The 23,208-nt window shown below is 36.2% G+C and overlaps 1 protein-coding gene across 1 annotated transcript in view; it reads left to right on the top strand.

Moving 5' to 3' along the window:
• The window catches only part of WDR27 (WD repeat domain 27), a 96,070-nt gene extending 73,110 nt beyond the window's left edge, over nt 1–22,960 (top strand). Inside the window, exon 24 of the mRNA XM_088053372.1 lies at nt 22,850–22,960. Within this exon, the coding sequence (XP_087909498.1) occupies nt 22,850–22,897 (48 nt within the window). The 3' untranslated portion in view covers nt 22,898–22,960. The remainder of the gene's footprint in view (nt 1–22,849) is intronic.
• The last annotated feature ends 248 nt before the right edge of the window (nt 22,961–23,208 follow it).

Below are 23,208 nucleotides of genomic sequence, written 5' to 3'. Positions count from 1 at the left end.
AGTCAGATGATGCTGATATGTTAGTAAGTAATGGAGAGAATGAAGGAAGTAAATTAAGGTGTGAGTCTGGGCCTCTGAGGCAAGGGAAGGAGCACAGAAGAGGAATATCACAAATGAGAAGGGGAAAACAAAAGGAATATCACAACTGCAGTAGGGGAAAAGAAAAGGAAGAGAAAAATAGAAAATACTATGGAGAAATAACAATGATTAGGAAAGAAATTGTAGGGATTCCAAACATGAAATTTCATGCTCGAAAAAAGTATTATTTAGCCAAGGTAGTAACCTCACCAAAAGCAGAGAAAGATTCTCAAATTCTTTATTGAAGTGCTTTCTGACCATTCCTATAGGTAAACCTTTTCAGTTCATCTTCTCAGCTGAAGGAGCACAGTTAGCCAGATCACTCCTTCATCAACGTACATAATGAACAAACCTAGTCAGTCATTAGAGCAAGAGTACTTGAATTGCAATTCCTAGTAGCCAATATTTTATCTAATGTAGAACTTGTCTCTGAGACCTGTACTCGTAAATCTGTAAAAGATAACCTTTCATGAAAAATGCAGATAGATTTTTGCAAGTTTTTTTTTATTTAATCTTTTTGGGTATTAGATATCTTTGTGCAAAGTACTAAGAAACTCATGCTTTTGGGGATGAGGATGGTGTAAAGTTGTCTTCTTTAAAAGTCTTTAGAATACTTTCCTCTCAATTTTAACATACATCAGCCCGAGTCTCTAAAAAAAAGGCAATATAATATTCCTTATGGACAAAATTTTATAGGAATGATGGCAGCCCAAGGATAAGCTGTTTCAAAGTGATCCATCAGTCTTACAGCTACTTTAAGTTCTGACTTTTTCTAATGAAATAAGAACCTAGGCAAAGGATTTGCTTTATGTATACAATTCTTATGTGAGCTTATGCCATTGGTATTTAGATATTTACATGCCAAAATAGTTAGATTTTATGTTCTCCCATAGGGAATAGTAGATTCTCAGAAGGCTAATTGCACCATTCTACCCTATGCTTATATGTGGAAGATATTATTAATCTGGTTGCTTATGTTTATTTAAAAGGTACCCTTGGAAGGTGATACATTAGCACTGGGCATGCCAGTCAAACCTTGACAGTTGAATGGTCTTGACTTTGTACTTGCAAAAAAAGAAGAGGAGAAAAGATTATTTGTGTCCATTTGAAAATTCTTTTGTTCCTGAAGGAAATACATCTACTAGGTAAAAATATAGCAAGATTTCTCTCTGATTTTTATCTGTCTATGACCTAAAGGAGAAATCTTACTCAGGCAAAACTAAAGAGAAAAAAATACCAAGATTACAAGCTTGTTCTTTGGAATATATTGGACAGTGATTTGAGTAAAAATTAATCTTCAAAAGAAGTAATAAAAATTTATCCCACCAGACTACTAAACCATTATGTAAAATAGTTATATACAATTAAACTCACCAAAGAAAAAGGAAACTGGACAGAATACAGAAGGAAAGAAAACAACAACAACAACAAAAATGTGTGTATTCATACACAATTCTAGTGCAAAGCTTTAAAGTTGCAGGAAAGGGTAGAATGAACATTCACTTTTATAAGATGCAAAATTCATAAAGAAAGGGTAATGAAAAAATCCTAAAAACATTAAATATGAGGTGAATAAAAAAGAGATATGTCTTGTAGTTGCAAGACAATGACATTAGAAATGTAATACATTTCAACAAAAATAAGAAATAATTGATTAAAAATTAAATATTAACTTTACAACAATAATGATATAAAAATTTAAAATAACAAAATGAAATAAACAGAAAAGAAAATTACTCTGATAGCTGTATGGGAGAAAATTTGTGTTATGCAGCAGTGGATTCTCATGTTGTTTGCATGAAAGATATAAAGGATTTTCTTGACAACTGCACATAAGGATGGACTAACAGTAATTGTAGTGTCACTCATGCTTTTGTGAGTGGATGCAGTTTTCCAGGGTTACACTTATAAAATAGATATTTTTAAATCCCAGTGTTCTGGGAAGAAAAGTTTTTTAGTAAATATTTTATTTTTAAAAGATATAGCATATTATTAATTTATGTCAGAACCATTTTCAAATACTTGTTAAAATTTAGAGAAAAACTGAAAAATAGCTTAATTGTTTATAATAAGAATTTAAGTCCTTTATTATATAAAATATAGTCACAGGACTGAAAACATTGGGTTTGACAATTTTTCATGAAATGTTTGTAACAGATCCCCAGTGCTATTTTATTTGGCTTTGGAGTCTGCATTTCAGGCCAAGAACTTGGGGTTTGATTGGCCTAACTAGGACATTATATAGTATGTATGTTGAAAAATCTTGATATTTGGAGACAGGATCTATTTCTAAATACAGAACTTTGTTTAAAGGTTAGTCATTGTAGTTGTACTTAATTTGACAGTGATTTTAAAATACAAGTGTGTTTTTGTGGTTGGTGTGCTCAAAGTGCAGGATCGAAACAATGGACTTTGCTCTGACTGACATTAGTGGAAACAGCCATCTGTTTTATTTGGAGCAGTGTCGTGTCTGGAGGCTGTCATGAAATGATAGCAAATAGTAGCAAAGCCTACTGGAGTAATACCTAAAGCCACAGTCAGGATGTTATATAACATAATAAATGGGCAACCCAAATGCACTAACAGCTTCCTGTGGAAAGGTGCATATGTAACGGGGTTTTTCTCAGAACCTATTCAAGAAAATGTTACCATCTTGAAAGTCTGAAGAAAGATTTTTCTAGTTATTTTCTGTGTAAATATTTCACACAGGTGAGTGGAACTGATTTCCATAAGTTTTAAATGCACATTTCTGTATCTGCCAATTAACTTGACAGGCTTAGATGTGTAAGGATAAAATTAAAATCCAACCTGCAAACTTTGGCAGCAAACAAGACCCCAGGCTTTTATAGCCTCTGCAATATCACAGGACATGTTCCTAATTTTCCATTGTTTACTTTTTGAAACTCTTAGAGAATGTACCACCTCTCTTAACTATCCAGCAGAGGTAAACTTCTTTTGATGTAGTGTTTTATTTATATTCTGCATGTTCATCTTTCACATTAGTTGCAGGGTCTTGAATTGGTTGCCTGTCTTGACATTTCACTGTTAACCTCCTATTGTCTCCTAAATGAATACACTAAGCTTCCTTCACCTGTTCTTCTGGCTTGGGAGTCCGCTTCCACTCTTTAAAAAAGGTACATATACAGCTAAGTATTCGAGTACTCAAACCCTGAATTAGGCAGAAGTACCAGGGAAAAAACTGACATTCTCTAAGTATTTGGGTACTCAAACCCTGAATTAGGCAGAAGTACCAGGGAAAAAACTGACATTCTCTCCACTGTTTGTCTCTTTAGGAGTTCATGTATGTTCGCTTTTTGGATTCTTATTTAGTTACTGAGAAAAATGTGGGTATTTTTAGTAGAGAATTTGCTTTTAAATGTCAAGGATTAGTTGGTCCAGGCATTCTCACCTTTTGCATGGCTGCTCAGGAAGCTCTTAATAACTTGGATCAAACCCCAGTGCTTCTGTATATTATGTGTTAACCATTCAGGGGAGTATAAAGGAAAGAAAAAGTACAGAGCTCTGCTTCTCCTGTAACAGCTGATTCCATGAGCTTCTGTGCTAGCCATGGCTTCAACCATAATCAACCTGTTTTCATTTTTCCTCTATTGCTATACCTCTTCTGCTAACAGGACCACTAATAGGTAGACACCAACTTTTCTTCTCCAGGACCAATTTAGGTTCCTCGTTGGTTCTATTTTTTGTCTTTATCTGTATCTCTAGTATAGTCTTTTTGTTTCTGCTTTTTCAAGCTGTTTTTCTTCAGTAAATATAGAGGAAAGCAAGGCATCATTTTTTCAAGAAAATTACCTCATGTGCAAGGTAGAGCTGTCATGATTTCAGGACTGCTTACCAGTCCAGACCTGTTTAAAGGATTGGAATGAATCTTTGACGCAAACTTCGTAAATCTGCTTCTAGGAATATTGTATGACTCTGAGGGTTAAAGCAAGTTTACTTGGCACATAATTAATAACGTAAAGGAAACTGAAAATACATAGTGAAGAGGACTGGCATTCCAATGCTGAGCGTAATCAGATGCATTTCAATCCCAGAAGACTCATTTCTTCCCCATTTGTCATGAGGAATTCTGTGAGCTGTGTGAAGATGCACTTTGCATCAGTGTCTGCTCAGTGCTCCTGGGGAAGATTATTTAGTTTTTTCATACACTAACATCTGTAATTTTGAGCAATTGGTGTTTTCTCCCTCTAGACACTATATCACATAAAGGTGTATCAATTTGATGTGAACCTTTGTGTCTGTAGTCTAGTATCTTCTTCTTTTAATAAAAATGACCTTTTGGTAATCACCGTCTTTCCTGGAAAAAATACATAGATTCAGATTTTTTAAAAAGAACTACTGCATATTATTTCTTTTTCCTGATATGATTACTCTTGAGGCTTTCACTATGTTCTTCAAAGTAGTGCCAGCTTTGTGCATATCTGCTGTGAAGTTGCTGGAGAGAATTTTCAGCAGCAAGACGTCAGATCAAATGAAAGGGACTCAGGAAAATTCTGGAAATATGTCTAAGCTACTGATGTGCATACATACGGTCTGAAGATTGCTTTTTATAACAAATTTTGCAACTGCTAAAGTGAATATGCTCTTCTAGTATCTCTGAATTTTTCTAATTGATTAGGCTAGGAATAATAAGGCCTGGGGCCATCCAAAGGATGAGTATGCAGCAATGATCACATGGCTGAAAAGATTATTTCTTCAAAAACCAGAGGTGGGAGGGAAATTCTTGGGAAATTGTTGTCTGTATTCACAACTGCATTCCTTCTCTTTGGCTCTTTTTCAAAGGGAAAAGTTGGGTTCAAAACCAAGAAGGTGGGGCCCTTTCTTAATCTTTTCTTTTAGGTTCAGATAGCAGGACAGGGAAACCTCTGTATTGATATCCCTAGTCTTAGATGCTTGATTGCACATGTGCACAGACTGAATGTCTGTACAGACTAGTCCACTTTAAATTTACTGATATATGACTTCCCTTCATCCTCAATACTGGAGTAGGGAGAGATACCCCAGCTCCATCCCTCCTGACTCAAGAGTTCAGGGTAAAGGAATGTTGGAAGACTTTTCCTTGATCAAGGAGGATTGGATTAGAGAACACCTGGGCAAATTTAACATCTTCAAGTCCATGGGCCTTGGCAGGATGCATCCACAAGTGTTAAGAGAGCTGGCAAACACCATAGCAAGGCCACTCACAAGCATCTTTGAGAGGTCATGGAGATCAGGAGAGGCGCTTGAGGAGTGGAAGAAAGCATCACCCCAGTCTTCAAAAACAGGAAAAAGGTGAACCCAGGGAAGTACCAGCCAGTCAACCTCAGATCAGTCCCTGAAAACATGATGAAATGTCTCATCCTGGAGGCCATCTCTGCCCACATGGATGACAAGAAGGTGACCAGGAGCAGTCAGCATGAATTTGTTCAAGGTAGATCATGCTTGCCCAATGTGATTCTGTGATTAAATACCTACCTGGATGTATGAGTGGAGAGTGGATATTGTCTACCTTGACTTCAGCAAGGCTTGTGATGCTTGTGATCCTTGTAAGCAAACTCAGGAATTGTGGCCTGGATGAGTGGACAGTGAGGTAGATTGAGAACTGGAAGATCCAAGAGTGTCATAATTAGTGGCATAGGCTGTAGCTGAAGGCCTGTCACTACTGGTGTCCACCAAGGACACTGGGGCCAGTCTTGTTTAACTTACCCATGAATGACTTGGATGGAGGGGCAGATGCTGCCTCAGCAAGTTCACTGATGAAGTTGGGAGGAATGACCAACACCCCAGAGGGCTGTGCAGACCTTCAGAAGGATCTCAACAGGCTGGAGAGATGGTGTTGTGGTTTTAAAGCAGTAACTAAAAAATCACTAGAAAACGTACTTATTTCTTGCTGTGAGATATGGATTAGAACAAGAGTAAAACAGGCTTAAAACCTAAAAGGAGCAAAGAAAGTTTATTAACAAAATCTACTAGAATAAGAAACCAGAATAAAACCTCCAGAAACCCTCTTTTTCCCCAACTACCCAACCATTCCCTTGTTCACATGACAACATAGAGACAAAAAGACTTTGGTGGTTAACACAGTCTCAGTTCTTTCTGTAATCTTTTCATCAGTCTTTGCAGAGAAACAGAAGTATTTTTCTGCTAATCTATGGAGTTTTTCACAAGTAAACTATTTTTCTTCATAGCTTTCTATTTCTCTGATGCCAGCTGCCCAGAAATTCTGCCATCAGTTGACTTCTCCCATTTCACATCACTCTGAGGTGTGTATGGGTCAAATGAGTCTAGTGATGTCATTTTTAAGGATGAGTTATTCAAAGGCAAAAGTTCTCTTCATCTGGTTTTGTGAGCCTCTCTCTGGAAACAAAAGTTTTCGCTTTGCCTATTAAAGGCCACAAATCTTCAACTATCACTTCTCCCCCTCTGTTCCAACATCTCATAGTGTCACAACCACTTCACCATTTGCTGAAAATCCACACTTTGAAACACTCCATTTCTCCCAATATACTCTGTCATGAATTAAAGGAGTTCTTTTCAGAACTCTACTGTCCATCTCCATAGCTTTAACAGAAAAATATTTCAGCTTATTAAAGCAACTCCTTATTTTTTCTTCCCTGTCTAAAACTTAATTCCTTTCTTCACTGTCTTTGATGGGTTTATGGTGTCTCCTTTTATGTTGATCACTCCCTCTCTCTCTTCCTCTCTCTCTGGGAAAAAAAAGGATTAATCTGCAAGTCTCATCCAGGTAGTAAAAGAGTTAAAGTCTTGCTCAAGCTGCAGATGTTCATGATGTCAGGTTTCAGTTCAGCGGCAGAAACTACAAACCAAGCCAGGCTGGCCGGCTCCGTTTCTCTCCGCCCCACCCCCCCCCCCCCCCCCGTCCTCTGCAGCCTTGTCCAGCCTGGAGAGAGGGGGAGGAGGCCGAGACAGAGCCCTGTTACCTTGTCAGAAGCCGGAAACCAAAGAGAACCAGAAATGCCTGGAGTTACATGTTAAGGTAGGTGTTCACAGGTTGATCTCACTTTTCAATGGTCAAAATCACTGCCAGTTCTCAGAAATGGTTAGTTATTGGTCAAGAGAAAAACTCCCATCAGCCTCCAGCAGTTTCAACTTCCCTAGATCCCAAAGCTAATCTTAAAGGTGCAGAACTTAATATATATAAAAAGCAGGAGATTGGGAATACCAGTATCATAAAGTCACCCCAGGACAGATGGGTGGGGAGGAACCTTCGGAGATTAAACAAGGGCAAGCGCAGGGTCCTGCACCTGGAGGGGTGTAACCACATGCACCAGCACAGGCTGGGGGCCGACCCGCTGGGAAGCGGCACTGCGGAGAAGGCCCCGGGTGTCCTGGTGCAAACAGGCTGTCCGTGAGCCAGCAGTGCCCCTGTGGCCAGGAAGGCCAGTGCTATCCTGGGGTGCAATGGGAAGAGCATTGCCAGCAGGTCGATCCTGCCCGCTACTCAGCCCTGGTGAAGCTTGGTCTGGAGTGCTGTGTCCTGTTCCGGGCTCCTCAGGACAGGAGAGACCTGGAGCTCCTGGGGCAGATGCAGCAGAGGGCTACAGAGATGATGAAGGGACTGGAGCATCCAGTTACAAGAGAGGGCTGAGGGACCTGGGCCTGTTCAGCCTCAAGAGGAAACAACAGAGAGGGGACCTCATCAACGTCTATAAGTATCTGAAGGGAGTGTGCCAAGAGGGTGGAGCCAAGCTCTGCTTGCTGGTGCCAACAGATAAAGAAGCAATGGTCAGAAACTGATGCACAGGAAGTTCCACCTGAATGTGATGAAGAACTTCTTCATTGTGCAGGTGACCAAGCACTGGAACAGATTGCCCAGAGAGGTTATGGAGCCTCCCTCACTGGAGATGTTCAAGAACCATCTGGACACAATCCTGTGCCAGGTGTTCTAGAATGACTCTGCTCAAGCAGACGGGTTGGACAGATGCCCCACTGTGGTCCCTTCCAGCCTGACCTATTCTGTGATTCTGTAGCTCTGTGATATTGATGAAGGTGTGCATAAAGGATCCAGCCTTGCTTTAGTCACAGGCTTAAACTCATCAGTGGAGTTCTAACAAGCCAGCTTGTGTTCTGGGGCACTTAAACTGTTTTATCCCAGCACTGTGAATCAGCTATGCCTCTTGTCAACCTTACTAACTCCCTGGAAGGTCACACCAAGCTAACATGGCTACATTGCTTGTATAAGACTGTGTGTCTCTGTGCTAAACCCTGTAGACATACTGCCTTGTTTCTCTGTTGACTGAAGGATAACCACACCATGGTCCATTTCACAGTACAGGCATGCCCTAAATTTCATGCCTTCAAGTTCTTCATTTTTGTTTCTATGATGATATAAATAGCAGACTTCTCCTTAGAAGACTTACAGTTGTTTTAAAAATTGGGTTAAATTTAATGTACGTAGTATAACCAACCCCCAGGTTACTTAATGCAAATGTATATTTGAGGTACAGAGCACTGAATGAGCTTCTTACTTGACTTGCTGCATTTAAAGTTCTCATTTGGCTATACAAATCATGAATTTAAGAAAAGCACGTTTTAAGAAACCTATTAATCTAGTTTCTCTACTGTTTTTCCTTTGTGAGTTAAGAAGTTCCAGGAAACTAATTCTGGTTAGTCTTCTGTTAGTGTTCTCTGTGTTTTGTGAGCATATATTATTTTAGTAATTTTTTTTGTTCCAAATTGCAATGTGATATTGCAGTTTTTCCTGCAGAATACTTCCCCATATTTGCAATTTTGAAAAATTAACAGAAATTGGTAAATATCCAGTGCTCTGGAAATTAGATTATTGAAAATGTTCTCTTTTTGACTTGCTAGCTAGAGGGAATATTTATAATTATGCATATTTAAGACCTTTTATATTTTATAGGATTATAGTAAAAAACATAGAAATCTGCATTATTGCCAGTGACATAATAGAAAATAAATTAAACCATGATTTTAAAAAAAATGTTTTACATTTTTACAAAAATATTTTCATTTCAACTTTTCATTGTGATATTTTATATATGCTGTCCAAAAGATACCAGGTTGATGAGGAACTGACAGAAAGCCAAGCTTATCACTTGTAGGAACTTCAGGTATACTCCTTATTTCCCAAATGGCAGCAAGCAACATTAAATAATTGTTTTTAAATAATCTTCATATTATGAAATAAACAATTCCACATGTAGAGCCTACCGTTGCAATGGTGAGGAATCTTAAAAATTGCAGTGGTGAGGAATCTTAAAATTGAACCTTTGACAAGTTTATTTAGCTACCAGAAAGATTTAATTTCCTAATTTAATAAAGTTAAAATGGAAAGTGAAAAGTGAAATCAGTTCACATTTTCCTTCTACTGTTTCTTGCTTCCATTGGTGGAGAAATGGCGTGTATTCCAGATGCGATGACCTACTCTTTGTAGAAGTGCAAGGTTGCAAGTAAAGAAATACGTACACCCTCATAAAATATTTTGCACAGGGGTAGGAAACTACTGAAGAGACATATTTACATCTTAGTCATTTAGACTTAGAATATGGATTTAAAAGATTTAAAGGTGAATCTACAAAAGATTTCAATCATCTTAAAAATTCCTGTATAAAGTTAAATATGATCACAACAGGACTAGAATATTTTTTTTTCAGATTCTGTATTATATTATGTAATTTGGAATATAAGTTCAAGAAAACAATACTTTTAGAATTATCTTACCTGTATAACACATGTAAATTCTCTCTCTTTCTCTCTTGTGATATCCTGAGTGGTATACCAGGTTCTTCATTCTCTTTGAGAAGTTCCACTTAGCAAGAGTCATCTACATTTATGTGTCCATAGTTGTGCCCTATTTTGCCATTGAAAGTTTGCATCTTGGCCCACATCTTGTAATTACGAATGCCAACAACTATAATCTCAAAATATTAAGAATATTTGAAAAAATTTAGAATAACCATCTGTTGAATAGCAAAAGTGAAATGAATTATGGCCTTCTCCTCAAGATGATTTTACATACCCTGGTGATCATGAATGGAAAATTCATGTCATGCAGCTGATCCTGCTGCTGTAGAGACTTTAGCTGCCTGCACTGTAAAAAATCATCTTCCACTTTTTGACAAGAGAGCTATCCCATTTTAAGTCAGAAAAGTACTCAGATTTAGGACTATTTTAGGACTTTCTAGTGTGTTAGATTCCAAGTGACAATAGCCTGTGACTCTCAGAACAGAGCCTGTGGAGGCTATGAAGGCACACTCACACTGTTGCTAATGAGTCTCCTGGTCTCTTTCATGTACAGACAGTTGTAATGTGTCACTAAGGAGTGGGAAGGCACTTTTTTCTGGTGGTGACATCTCATTATGTTTTATGGTTTTTGGCTGCCAGCAGCTGTACTTCATTATATATGGAAAACACATTTGGCTTCTCCTCTTCTTCAAAGTCCATCTTAAGAATTACTTTCAGTAGTTGCTCCCAGAAGTATTTCTGACAAAGTGGAATCTCTTTTATTCTCTGGGAAAGTGATAATATAATACTAGTGCAATGATTTTTTGTGAAAATACATTTCTGTTGTGATTAGGAAGGTACAGTTCTGCAGTTCATGTTTAAGGTTAAATTTTAATCTCAGTTTAAACTTTGTTTCATACATATGTTAATTGAAGATGCAAATACAAATTTCATTGTTTTCTACCATTTTAGGCGAGATTAATAGACATCTAGAATTATTTTTATTTAGTACTTTTGCTTTAATAAATTTCAGAATACATGTCCTAAAAGTCATTAGTAAATATTAAGAGGCTTTAAAAAAATTAACTTACATAAAAATATCATACTATATTTTTTAGGGTAGGGCAGAACTGAAGGTTTTTAGCATTTCCATCAATTTAATGTTCTTTAAAAATTACATTGGTAGCATTTAAAAAAAACAAGTGTTTAAATAAACTCACCACATCTCAGTAGTAAATTTTTTGGTATAAGCATATAAGAAGATTAGTAAATAATAATTGTTTATTTTCTTTATTTAAATTGTTAACCCAGTAGTAAACTAAAACTGAGAAAAATTTAGGATGCCTCCAGCCACTGTGGGAATTGCTAAATGTTTTAATGATATGTTTATTTTTATCACCCTTTCTTTTAACAACTAATCTGATACATTTTATTTCAAACTATTTTAAACTATGGTGACAGTTTAATCTGTGTATGTAGGTATGCTGAAGAAATGCATACACCTGCAGTTGCTTTAAACTGGGTCTAGGTCTGCCAGGCACGAATGACTTCATTATGCTGCTTTGGGCCTCTGATCAGTACTTAACACCTAATTTTTTTTTTTTTAAAAAAGTTGTTCTTTCTCAAAGTTTTTTTATGCCACTTGGAGAAATTTTGTAAATATCGTATGAGGATAGAAACAACACTATTCAGGATGAATAATTGAGAATTGCCTTTTACTCTTGCATTTTTTTTTGAAAATGTTGAATGCAAGAATTAATATAAATACTTTCATACAAAATGCTTACTTATCTGTTTTTTGTGATACATCATTTAATAATGAAGTGACTATATTAAATATGGAAATTGCATGAGAATATCTGGTTTTTGGTAAAAAAACCCAAGAGTATACTCCAAATAAATGAGTTCAGTCATTTGAGTTTGGAATAATAAAAGACGAAATGTGAGGCTGTTAAATTCTGATACAAGCCTCAGTTTTAGAAAGAAAAATCCATTCCTCTGGTGTTTCAAGGATAATTAGGGGTGTAAAACTACTTCTTTGAAGAGGAGTGCCTGATTATGCTTGTGTGGCTAGGTTTGCATGAAATAATTTTGGTTTTTAGTGTATTTTCCTGTGAGCTAATGTCCAGATTTTGAAGTGGAATTTGAAATTATACACCTGAGTGGGATGCTAGTAAAAACTCTTTTTTTATGTTTTCCTCAGTTTATTTAATTACTGAGCGAAGAGACAGGATTGTAAAGTCAATGATGTCATGCAAACATTAGTAGCCTCAGAGATTGTGGCAGGCTTTTGAAGAATGGCTGAGATTACATTTAAGTTGTTTCAAACCCATCATTAAAACAAATGATCTGGAAAACATTCCTGATCATGTGTCCAGCCATATGAGTTCCAAGTGTATTTTGCAGACTTTCAAAAGTTGCTATTGTAAGCATAGAGTAAAAGTGTTTTCTAAATTAAAAATGTATTAAAAGTACCACTAATTATACCTAATTTTTTTAAATTTAATTGGATTTTACTTTAACCTTTGCAAGTTTGACTGGTCTTGGAACTTTCTTTCTCATATAAAAATGATTAAACCAAATAACTGCACTGTGCTCTTTGTTGTTTTTCATCATGCAGTATCTTCACATCACTTTCTCAGTAATCTGTTAGTACAGAATCATAGAAAGGTTGAGATTGGAAGAGATTTCTGGAAGTCATCCAGTCCAACCCCTCTGCTCAAGCCGGGCCACCTGCAGCAGGTTGTTCAGACCCATGTCCAGTCAGCTTTTGGGTATCTTCCATAATGGAGGCTCCACAATCTCTCTGGGAAAATGGACACCAATCTGACTGCAAGATGGTCTTCAATAAGCTGTAATTATTATGACAACCCCTTTATTACAATGACCCACATTAAAAGTGGATATGTGGCTGAAAAAATCAGCAGCCAGGTTAACAACTGTCTTCTGATTGTGCAAATTTGTTTCTGCTGCACAGAACTTGAGATAGAGAACTATCTCAAGGGAAAAGGAAAGGGAGAATTGCCTGAAGTCCTGAAAGGAATTCTTAGTAGAATTGTCTAGTGCATCCATGAAACTTTTTAAAAGTATTCCTGAGAAACAACAACCATAGAAAAACTTAAAATCTCTTTCCTAGTTTCCTACCTAGTAATCAAATGAGTGAGAACCTGGAACAGACTTCTAGTTGGAAGTTACGGATAGAAACACTTTTAATTACAGAACGGATCTTGATCGTACAGGAAACAGATAAATATTTCTTGATCTAGAATACTCTTTTCATTCCATGTCCTATGCTTAGTTTGTGGTGAAATGTCAGTGCAGGTTATCATTTAGTTCATCTGGAAATGAATGACGCTGCCAACTCCTGCACATAACTGCAGCCACATGCCATAACTTATCCTGGAGGTTCCCTTCCTAACACACACACACACACATATATATATATATATATATACAAAGTGAATATTAAATTAAACATTCTAAAAACTAAAAAAAAATCACATATGAATTGCAGTAATCAAATAATAGATACAGCAATGCAAGCCATAAAAAAAAAAAAGTCAGGAACATGTTTTAGACCACGAATCCCTAGTGAAGTGAGCTTCCCACTGCCTTTCTTGGGTAAGGAGTCAGGGAAAGGATGGAAGGTAAGACACTTCTGTGATTTCATTGTTCTTCTGTTGTCTCTGTTGGCAAACATCTTCCTACTCTGTGTGCTGGATTCCTGGATTCCTTTTCAAGGTACTTACTTTCCTTACACTGTTTTATGAGCAGCTAAGGTGACCACCTAAAGAATGAATTCCATGGTGAAATATTTCGGTAGAAGATCCATTTGCAGCTGACTGTGATACAAGTCAAAGCAATGAAAAAGTGGAGTTAAAACATGGAAACCAGAAGTATTATCCGGTTTAAATCTGATTAAGAATGAGAATCTGCTCCTTAGTCTTTCTTTATTCTTACAATTGAAAATATTTTTGTAGCATTCCTATTCCACATCTCAATCTCTGCAAGATTTTAAAACTCTTTGAGTCTCTTTTTATGACTACAAAACAGATGAAGCAGTCAAGATGAATACCTAAAGCAGAAGTGGTCATCTTTGTTGGTGGTATAAACCACAAAACCCTAGAAATTATTTCCAGCTCTTTGTAGTTGCTGGTGACTTTCCTTTCAATTCCAATGGGAGCATGGCTTCATCCAGGAACATCAAAACTGTTCAACTTTTTTATCAGAAAACAAAGAAGTGTTTGCTTGTCTGAGTATGAACTCTCAAAGGAAATAAATTCCAGATAGGAATGCTTATAGGCTGTTTAGATATGGTAAATTTATAACAAATTGTAAAAGTTTAGGTTATGTTAGTCTAACAATGGATAGGTTTATTTCTTCTGCAGCTTTTATGTATATGAGCCAGTGAAGTAAGACATTTTAAGCTTCCTCAGTGTAATATCCTGAGGCAAGCCAGCTGTATTTTAAATGCTGTTGTGTGTTTTTATATGTAAATTGATGTGTATTTATAAAGATAGAGTAATATTAACATAGCACTCCTGTTTAAATGCATATTTCTGAACCTTTTAGGGTTCAGTAAGAAAGGCTCTGATGTATTCTTTATCTGAAACACAACCAATTCTTTATCTGAAACACAACCAATGCATAACCAACTTTTAAAGTTTGAAGAAACAAAAATCTCTCTGTATGTGTATGGATATGAACTCATGTCTAAATGCCCATGTAAACATGCATTGTTAATTTATGGCATGGTTTTACCAATAGGGGGAGTAAAGCAGAGGAAATGTTCATGGTATGTTTGAAATTTCTTATTGACGTTGATGTAATGGAAAGAAAATGGAAGCCAAAAAAGAATTAGCAGAGGTAACAAGACATAGGAATAGAAATTATTTATCTGTGGCAGAAATAAAATTTAAATAGCTTCAGTTGTTTAGCATGGTGCCTCTAATTAAAGTAAATTAGAAACCCATTTCTTGGTATACAGGCATAATTAGTAAATGAAGTCAGTCATATTATTGGTTGCCAAGTTTTGCACTAAGTGCATTGAATGAGGGGTGGAAACATGAATGTCAGACATCAATCAATTTTTGTAGTTTATCCAAACTGCCTCAGTGGTCCTGAATCACTATGAGGGACCCTGTAGCAAGTTCTGGACATTGCATTTCAAGATATGCTCCACTGGCCTCAAGAAATGGTATCTGTTATTGACCCCAGTAGGCTTGATGCAAGCACAATTTAGCCTTTGCCAAGGAAAGCCAAACTTCCTTGTACAAGGCAGCCAAGAATCCTGTCTGGCAATTTGAGAAATAATATGTGAAGAATAGTATGTCACAAATTGCATCATTGATGAGCAAAACCTCAAAATCACTCATCAGTTCTTACATGATGAGTGAAAAAATTCTGATTCTTCTTATGTTGTCTGCAGCAACTCTATCTCAAGCATTGGTAGTACTGTGCTACTTTCTCTGTGGCCCTTCAAAATCCCTTACTCTAGACTAAGTTTTTCCCTTTTCCATAAATTATCTGTGCACTGTTTGGATTCCCACATCAGAAAGTATTGCTGTGTTGCTGGGCTACAGTCAGACACATTGACATTTGACTTCTGATGTAAGAACCACTGTGGATTATTGTGTGATTTGGGACTGGGCATAAGATGAGGTCTCCTACCATCTCACTGAGGAGGGTGTGGGTCTCAGGGTGTGGGGACTGTGTAGAATGCTGGATTAAAACGTTGAAGTCTGTAGAAACTAGAAATGTCCTTGCTGTAAGATTTTGGTGTCTGAGATATGTTTCCTTTGTGTTCTGAACCCATCTGAGCTCTGTTTTTCAAACAAATCAAAATACCTCAAAACTCTTAACTTGATAAGAAATTTGCTAGTTAATTTAGTGGAAGTATAATTAAGTAATCTGAAGTAAGGGTCAGCTTTCTGTGCATCTGTGATCTGGCAAGGGAAGTCAGAACTACTGATGAAGTGGCTTACATATACATACTGTAAATTAAAGATCTTAGTTACAGTCCTGGTCCCCAAAAAGTCAATTGGAGTTTTGCCATGGGAAAAAATCCCTACCTTAGATATGAGGGCCAGTTTATTAATTTAAATAAAAATGTATTTTAAGACAGAGTTTGCCTGAACCTCAGATGGGAATAGGAATTAAATGGCTGGGCTTTGTTTTGAAATTTCTTCTCCTTTTTTGACTTGAATACTTTTATCAATATTGGTATGCTTTATTCCTCTTCTCTGTTCCTTAGCCTAGGAAAAGATTAAATAAGCTCTTCCAGCTTACTGGGTTTTGATCTTTCTAGTTACAGTTCTTCCTTATGAACCTTTATGTCTGTAGTTTCTTAATTTTAAACCAGAGATATGCAGTAAGACATTTACTGTGACTGCCTTTTGAACAAATGTTCAGCAGGCAACTCAATTCATCTATTAGGAAGAAAAAATAATTTACTGGTAATTATTTTCTAATTATTTAGGTTGAGAAAAAAAAAAAGTGATAATATGGAAGAAATCTAGAGCATATAGGGATTGATACAAGGAAAAAAACCAAATGAAAAAACAATAACAAAAACCCCCCTAAAAACCAACCAAAAGAAACCAACCAAAAAAATCTCAAAAGACCAAAACAAAAAACCCTCCAAACCAAACAAAAAAATGCCAAAAAACCCTTCCACAACCAAACTCAGTATTTCCAGATTTGTGAACATAATTTGAAATGGATCTTACATAACTGTAATGAAGAGTGCAAGAGCAAGTTGATCAAGTAATTTTAACATATCACAAGAATTATTGGGGGTTACTAGTTTTACTGGCCTATAAAAATATCATGTTAAATGAAATATATGAAAATTCTGCTTTTATTGAGCACGTAAATAATATTTATTAAAGGCTGACAGCAAAGAAATGCAGGTAATACATTTAGAAGTATTATGCTTTAGAGAAACTTCCCAGGAGGTTCCAGGAACATCTGTCCAGAAGAGATGAACTTAATATGAGTCATAAGGGAAGACAAAAGGTTTTAAAACTGAAGAAACAAGATGGAAAAACAGGGTGGACAGCACTGAGTGAAGGTGGCCCTGGGTTCCCTCTTAGGCTTATCACAAACTTGGTGGAAGAAAGGTAATCAGTGGAGGCACTGCAGTAAATGCCTACTAAGTGTATAGGGAACACAGACTGCTCCTTGCTGGCAGTAGAGTTGTGCTTTACATTAAAGACAGCATAGAAGAGAGGCAAATTAATAAACCTCAACAATAATGAATTCTGGAGAGGCTGAAATTCCAGTCCTTTATGGAAAGAATAGGATATTTTTATACCTAGTTGTCTTTAAATGTATCTGTTGGTTTGTTTGTGTGACTAGTGGAAATACTGGATATGGTGGATCTGTTACATTTTCATAATTCTTTTGATGCGGTTCTGCACATATAGGTTGTCTGGAAAAATGTTTTTATTCCTTGGCCTCTCTACAGCCCTAGCTTACTTTCTTTGAGACGTTGTTTTCCTCTTACAACTTAGATCTGTTGAATTATTTGGCTTTCAATACAATTAGTCTTCCTATCAATTCTAGAAAAAACGTTCTTCTCTTTAAGGCAAAAAGCCTTCCTACAGCATCTCTATATAAACATCATCAGTGTGTCGTGTAACAGCAGTTTAATGTCCTATTTATGGTTGCCTCTGATCTTGAGTCCCTCTAGATAGGCAAGCTACCTCTGATATGCAAAGCATATCAAATACAGAAATTAGAGACACTAAAATTGATCATCCATGCACTGAGCATAATGGGATGAAAAATGTGAGCATGTCATCTACAGGTACTATAAAAACTGAAGTTCTCAGCTCGAATGACACTACATGTACTTACCCCTGTACGGTTATATGTGTATCATACACCTGAAGGAATTATGGTTAAAAACTCTTAACCTGTTTTTTATAATTTCTCCTCAATTCTCATTTCTGCAATAGGAGAGCTGTCTTAAGAATAAAAGCTTCTGCCTTCTCTCTGCAAAAAAACCATGTGGCTTCAATTTAACTAATTGAATGCTTAGGAGTGCTGCTGTCAAATTAAACACTCATCTTTCAAGAAAACAAATCTTTCCAAAGTGCTACTTACATATCTTCTGTTCTTGGCTTCAACTCTAATTTTGATTTGGTAAAGCCTTTATGCACTATAGATCTTCAGGAGTAAAGGTGATGAGTTCTACGTTGCTTTAGACTCCACTTTCTGAACAGGAAAAATATAGTAAAGTCCAATTCCATAATGTCTCCTTTTCCTGTTGCTCTTGCTTGTTGATAGTTGTGAAACAAATGCAAAATTCAAGAGCATTGGTTCTATTTCTGGCCTCTTATTTTCATAGAATAGTTTGAATAATGAAATCTGAAAATACTAACTGCCTAAAAACTATATTCCCATCTTTTCTGCTTAGATACTGGACTTTTGGCCAGATGATACATTTTGCTGTACAGCTGGTGGACTTGTTAAAAATCTGTGTCTCTACTTGCATATTATGCATACTTATACTAACTAAAAGAAAGCAAAAAGATGTTATGTACCTGTAATGTGAAACCAGCTGAAATTGCTTTGATTCTTATTTCATGAAGTACATGACATCTTGAAGCCTGCCCTGTATACGTATACATGTATCTATATATATATATATCTATATATATATATATCTACACACATACACATATGTGCAATGTGTGAAATATTAAAACAGAATATTAGTTTGATGCATTTCTATACAAATTCAACTGTTTGTGTTTGTGCCTTAAAAAAAAATCCAGGTCTCTAATTTGCAGCATGGTTTTTGGGTTGTTTTATTTTTCTCGGTGTGATATCACTACAGAAACAAATTTCCCTCCAAGCAAAGGTAATTCTAGAAAAAATTATATATTGTGTTAATATTAAAGGTAATGCAGTAGACAATGTCTTGAAAATCATACTGTTAACTGACAGCCTTCCAACAATTCATGGCACTGCTTTAAGCTTAAATATCCAATAAAGTTTTATATGTTGTGCAGACCATGAAGTAGAAGAGAGCTGTGTTCAAGAACTTGTTCTCCTCCCCATTCTGGTGCCAAATGTCATAGGTCCTTTTAAAAGCTTGACTTTTTTTAAAAAAAACTCTAAAATGCACAGAACTTTGAACTTCTCCTCTGCCCTACTTGAAGGTCTTTTCTTCCCTCTTATATCCATCAATAGAGAAAATAGTCCACACTTTCATAATGTTCCATAATGTTCTAGTGTTTGTCCCATAGGAAACCTTTACATAGGTCAAAGTATTCACAGAACTGATGCCAAGATTTGAATATGTAATTGTAATACATAATTTGGGAGTTTGGTTTGTTTTTGGGGTTTTTTTTCCCCTTTTTTAATGGTTAGTAGTATATTGACTTTACTATAGAGATTTCAAATATAATGTAAAACACAGTTTTGGAGTAGCATGTTTGGGAGCTGAGGGGTTTGAATGAAGTAACATGCTTGCGTTATTTGGAAATGTAATACTGGCATAAGTTAATTTTTTTAAAAAAAATCTTACTGAAATTTCTATGGATTCTAAATACAGTTGAGAACACTATTAATCCATTTTAATAGTTCTTAAGTGTGATAAATCAGGAATATCAAGGGTCCTACAGGCTAGATTTTTTAGTAACTCTTATTATCTGTGTCAATACAAATTGTAATTAGCTTTAGCCTGTTATTTTATTGCTATAACATTATTAACTAAAATTTCTGTATTGCCTAAAATATAACACAAATCTGGCAGAGTTCAAGAAGCACTTGGACAATGCTCTTGGACACATGGTGTGACTCCTGGGGATAGTGCAGGACCAGGAGTTGAACTCAATTATCCTTGTGAGACTCCTCCAACTCAGCATATTCTGTGACTCTACAAAGTATGCCACTTACATAAGTGCACATGCTCTTTCAGTAGTCAGACACAGGAATTCATTCTAAAATCTGAAGGCTAAACTGGACACCCTGTGAATGTGTATTAGCAATTTAGTTTGGGTCAGATATGTGCTTTGGAGTCTCCCAGCTGTCCCTGCTTATCCCACTTCACTTCTCATTGCTGTATCCTTAGTGAGAATCCATTTTGGGCTTGTCTCTGACAACATCAAACCAGAAGATGAACTCAGTGTACTAAAAGACTTTCAATCCATTGAACCAGAGCTAGTTTACATTAACTCATATAATGTCTAAATATATATCCCAAGAAAAAAACTAATTCTGAGGATGAAAATCACCATTAACACTGAGAGAACTCAGGATGCTAATGACTAATTGACCCCATCAAACCCTCTATTTTTTATGAATTTTTTTTTTAATAATTAGGCATTAATTATTATTAATTAATAATAATTGGTATTATTATTACTTTAAGATTCCTCACCAATTGGTATTATAAGTGTTAACTATCTAGTAATTGGTTGGGTTTTTTTAGGCTTTTAAAGCATTGATTGGGCTACATAAAAACTACTGGCTCTGTATATAGATATGTACCTTTTGTTCATGGCAAAATGTTGAGTATTACACTTCTCAGGAGAATGGTGCAGTCAAAGACCAACCTCAGCATATCAACTTCCAAGGAAAACAGGTGGAAAAAGTAAGAGACAGGGGAAAGGAAGGAGAAGGACTTGAGAGACAACAGTTTAGAGCACATGACCAAGGAAGGTTCTTTAAGCCAGAAGGTGGTTGTTTTTAGTTCAGCCAACAATTCATTGATTGTTTTGGTGCTGCCAAAAGTGTGGAGGGGGATAGTTGGAGTAGAAAGATAATTTTTTGTGGTGAATGAAAACAGAAGGTCCCTGGAAGCAGAATGTAATAGCAGTGTAGCGAATACATTAGCAGGCGGAAGCCAAGCTGTGTTTTAGTACTGCCAGAGGATGTCATAGGAGGATTGACCACACATTGCAGTTTTTGAGGCTCAGGTTGGACATTAGGGAAAAGAACTGAAAGACAACTGACAAGGCACTTGAACACTGGAATGAGTTGTAAAATTTTGTTGAAGTTTTTCAATATTTAGCCGGACGAAGCCATAGCTACGCTCATCTAATGTTTTCTGTAGTTGCACTGAGAGCAGGAAGATGGACAAGATGACCACCTTAGGTCTTGTAAAACTTCATTTTGTTTAAAATTATTTTATTTTAAATTGAAAGCTAAGGAGGATTTTTATATTATCTCCTCTAATAAAACAGAATATCTGATTTCTTAGGTTATGTTAGTTTTCTTTTGATAACATGAAATAATGATAAAAGCATTTTCTTTTTTTTCCGCTCACACAATAAATGGCTACAGAAATTTAGAAAGGACACATTTCTTAGGTATTTTCCATTTACATCATCTTTCCAATATGTCCTGGTTCTGGCAGGGACAGAGTTAATTTTCTTCCTAGTACCTGATGTGTTTTGGATTTAGTATGAGAATAATGTTGACAACACACTGAAGTTTTAGTTGTTGCCAAATAGTGTTTTTACCAAGTCAAAGATTTTTCAGCTTCTCCTGCTCTGCCAGCAAGAAGGCTGAAAGGGCAGAAGAAGTGAGGGACACAACCAGGACAGATGACTCAAACTGGCCAGAGGAATATTCTATACCAGATGATGTCATGCTCAGTGCATATGAACTGAGGGGAAATCTGGGTTAGTGCATCTGCTTGCAAAGTGTCTAGCCATCGGTCAGTGAGTGGCAGGCATCGTGCATCACTTGTTTTGTATGTTATAATTCTTTCATCATTATCATTATCATTAACATTATCGTTATTTTCTTCCTTTTGTGTCCCATTAAAGTGTCTTTATCTCAACCCATAAACTTTCTCAGTTTTATTGTCCTGATTCTCTGCCCCATCCTCCTTGGGGTGGAGCAAGTGAGTAAGTAAGCAGTTGTGTGGTGCTTAGTTGCTGTCAGTGTTAAATAAAAACATAATAGTAAGTTGCAGAGGCAGATACAGACATATTAGAAGTCTTTGGAAGTATGTTATTATCTTGGATAGCTGTAAAAAATTAGAGTTGGAGAAATTAGATTGGATGGCTCTGGATATTCTATATTTTCAGGTTACGTAAGTGAGAGTAAGAAAAAAAGAAAATAAGTCTTGGGAGATAACACGAGAGATTAGAAGAATTGATCATTGGAGATATTGAATGAGGGAATACAAACCCAAGAAGATGATTTATTTACCACAGTGTTCCTTTATCCAGAGGAATAAAATAAATGAGTCAGTGTATCAAAGAAAACAGATCAAGAAAATTGAGGATGAAAAACTATGCCAAATGAACTGGTCAGAGCATGAGATGCCTGTTTGGTTCCAGCCCTTCAGATTTTTTATCACTGATGAGAAATAACTGTAAATCCTAGTTTGCAAGGAGCAAGTACCTTGAATTTTTAATGACAAATAAGTGGTGTCATTTGTAGATCGTCTTTTTCTGAGATAGAGCAGGTTTTCAAGTGCTTGTTTGTAGGAATAAGTGTAGGAAATAGTATTGCCTCTTATTTTATAATTAAGATATTCTCAGCCTGGTGAAAGAAAGCTAATGCAGCTGAAGGCTCTTTATGCATGTCTTCAGGACTTGCCTCTTCATAAAATTTTTCAGCATACTTTCTTACAAAGGAAATTCTTACTCTACACTTAACACCAATAAAAATCAGAAAACTGTATTTGTTGGTATGCCTGATTTAATTCACAGTATTTTCCATCTTCATTTATTCCAGCTCGTTTTCTTATTTCTTCCATATTCCCTTCTTGAGTCATACACAGTGAAGTCTGTTTGACTTTCTATGTGGTTTTAACATATGCTTCAGTTTTACAGACTGTTGATGGGTTAGCGGATGTTGACACAAATTTGAAAATAGTTGGAAAATAAAAATCTAAGTGAAATGGAATTTTCAGATTAGCTTGGTTGAGAAGAGTCTAGGGTTTTGGTTTTTTTTTTAATGAATCCTAGACCTCTTAACATAGAAGTAATTTAAATATCTTCTTAATGATCTTCATTTGGTTTGTTGCTCTAAAACAAACTGTGCTTACTGGAAAGATCTTCATTAAAGCCATATGTTCTTCTCTTTTGAACTGCAGCTCACCACAGCCACCTTGGATGGCAAACTCCGATTGTTTCTACCCTGATACTTGCCAACCTGTGGAGCTTTGGCCATGGTCCTCTGAGAATAATGACTTGCTGAGAGAAATGAGACTGGTAACTGGCCAGAAGCAAGTGGCATAACATTCCCTTTTAAACTACAGTTTTCTTCTGATTTTATTTTCAGGAAGTTCCTCAAGCTGTTCTCAAAGTTTTTTTGTTGTACAGTCTGTTACATATATTGCAAAAATAAGGGTGAAAGATCACAAAAAGGAGGAGTCTACTCATTCTGACTTCATTCTAGCAAATCACTACAGAAGTGGCTTTCAAGGTCTTCTTGGGTTCTTTTAGGTAGGTG

The sequence above is a fragment of the Pseudopodoces humilis genome, chromosome 3, assembly GCF_049639895.1.
Source record: "Pseudopodoces humilis isolate 2021_Gansu_Grassland_sample_001 chromosome 3, ASM4963989v1, whole genome shotgun sequence".
Classification (NCBI taxonomy): Eukaryota; Metazoa; Chordata; class Aves; order Passeriformes; family Paridae; genus Pseudopodoces; species Pseudopodoces humilis.
This window is presented reverse-complemented; position numbering and strand designations above follow the sequence as displayed.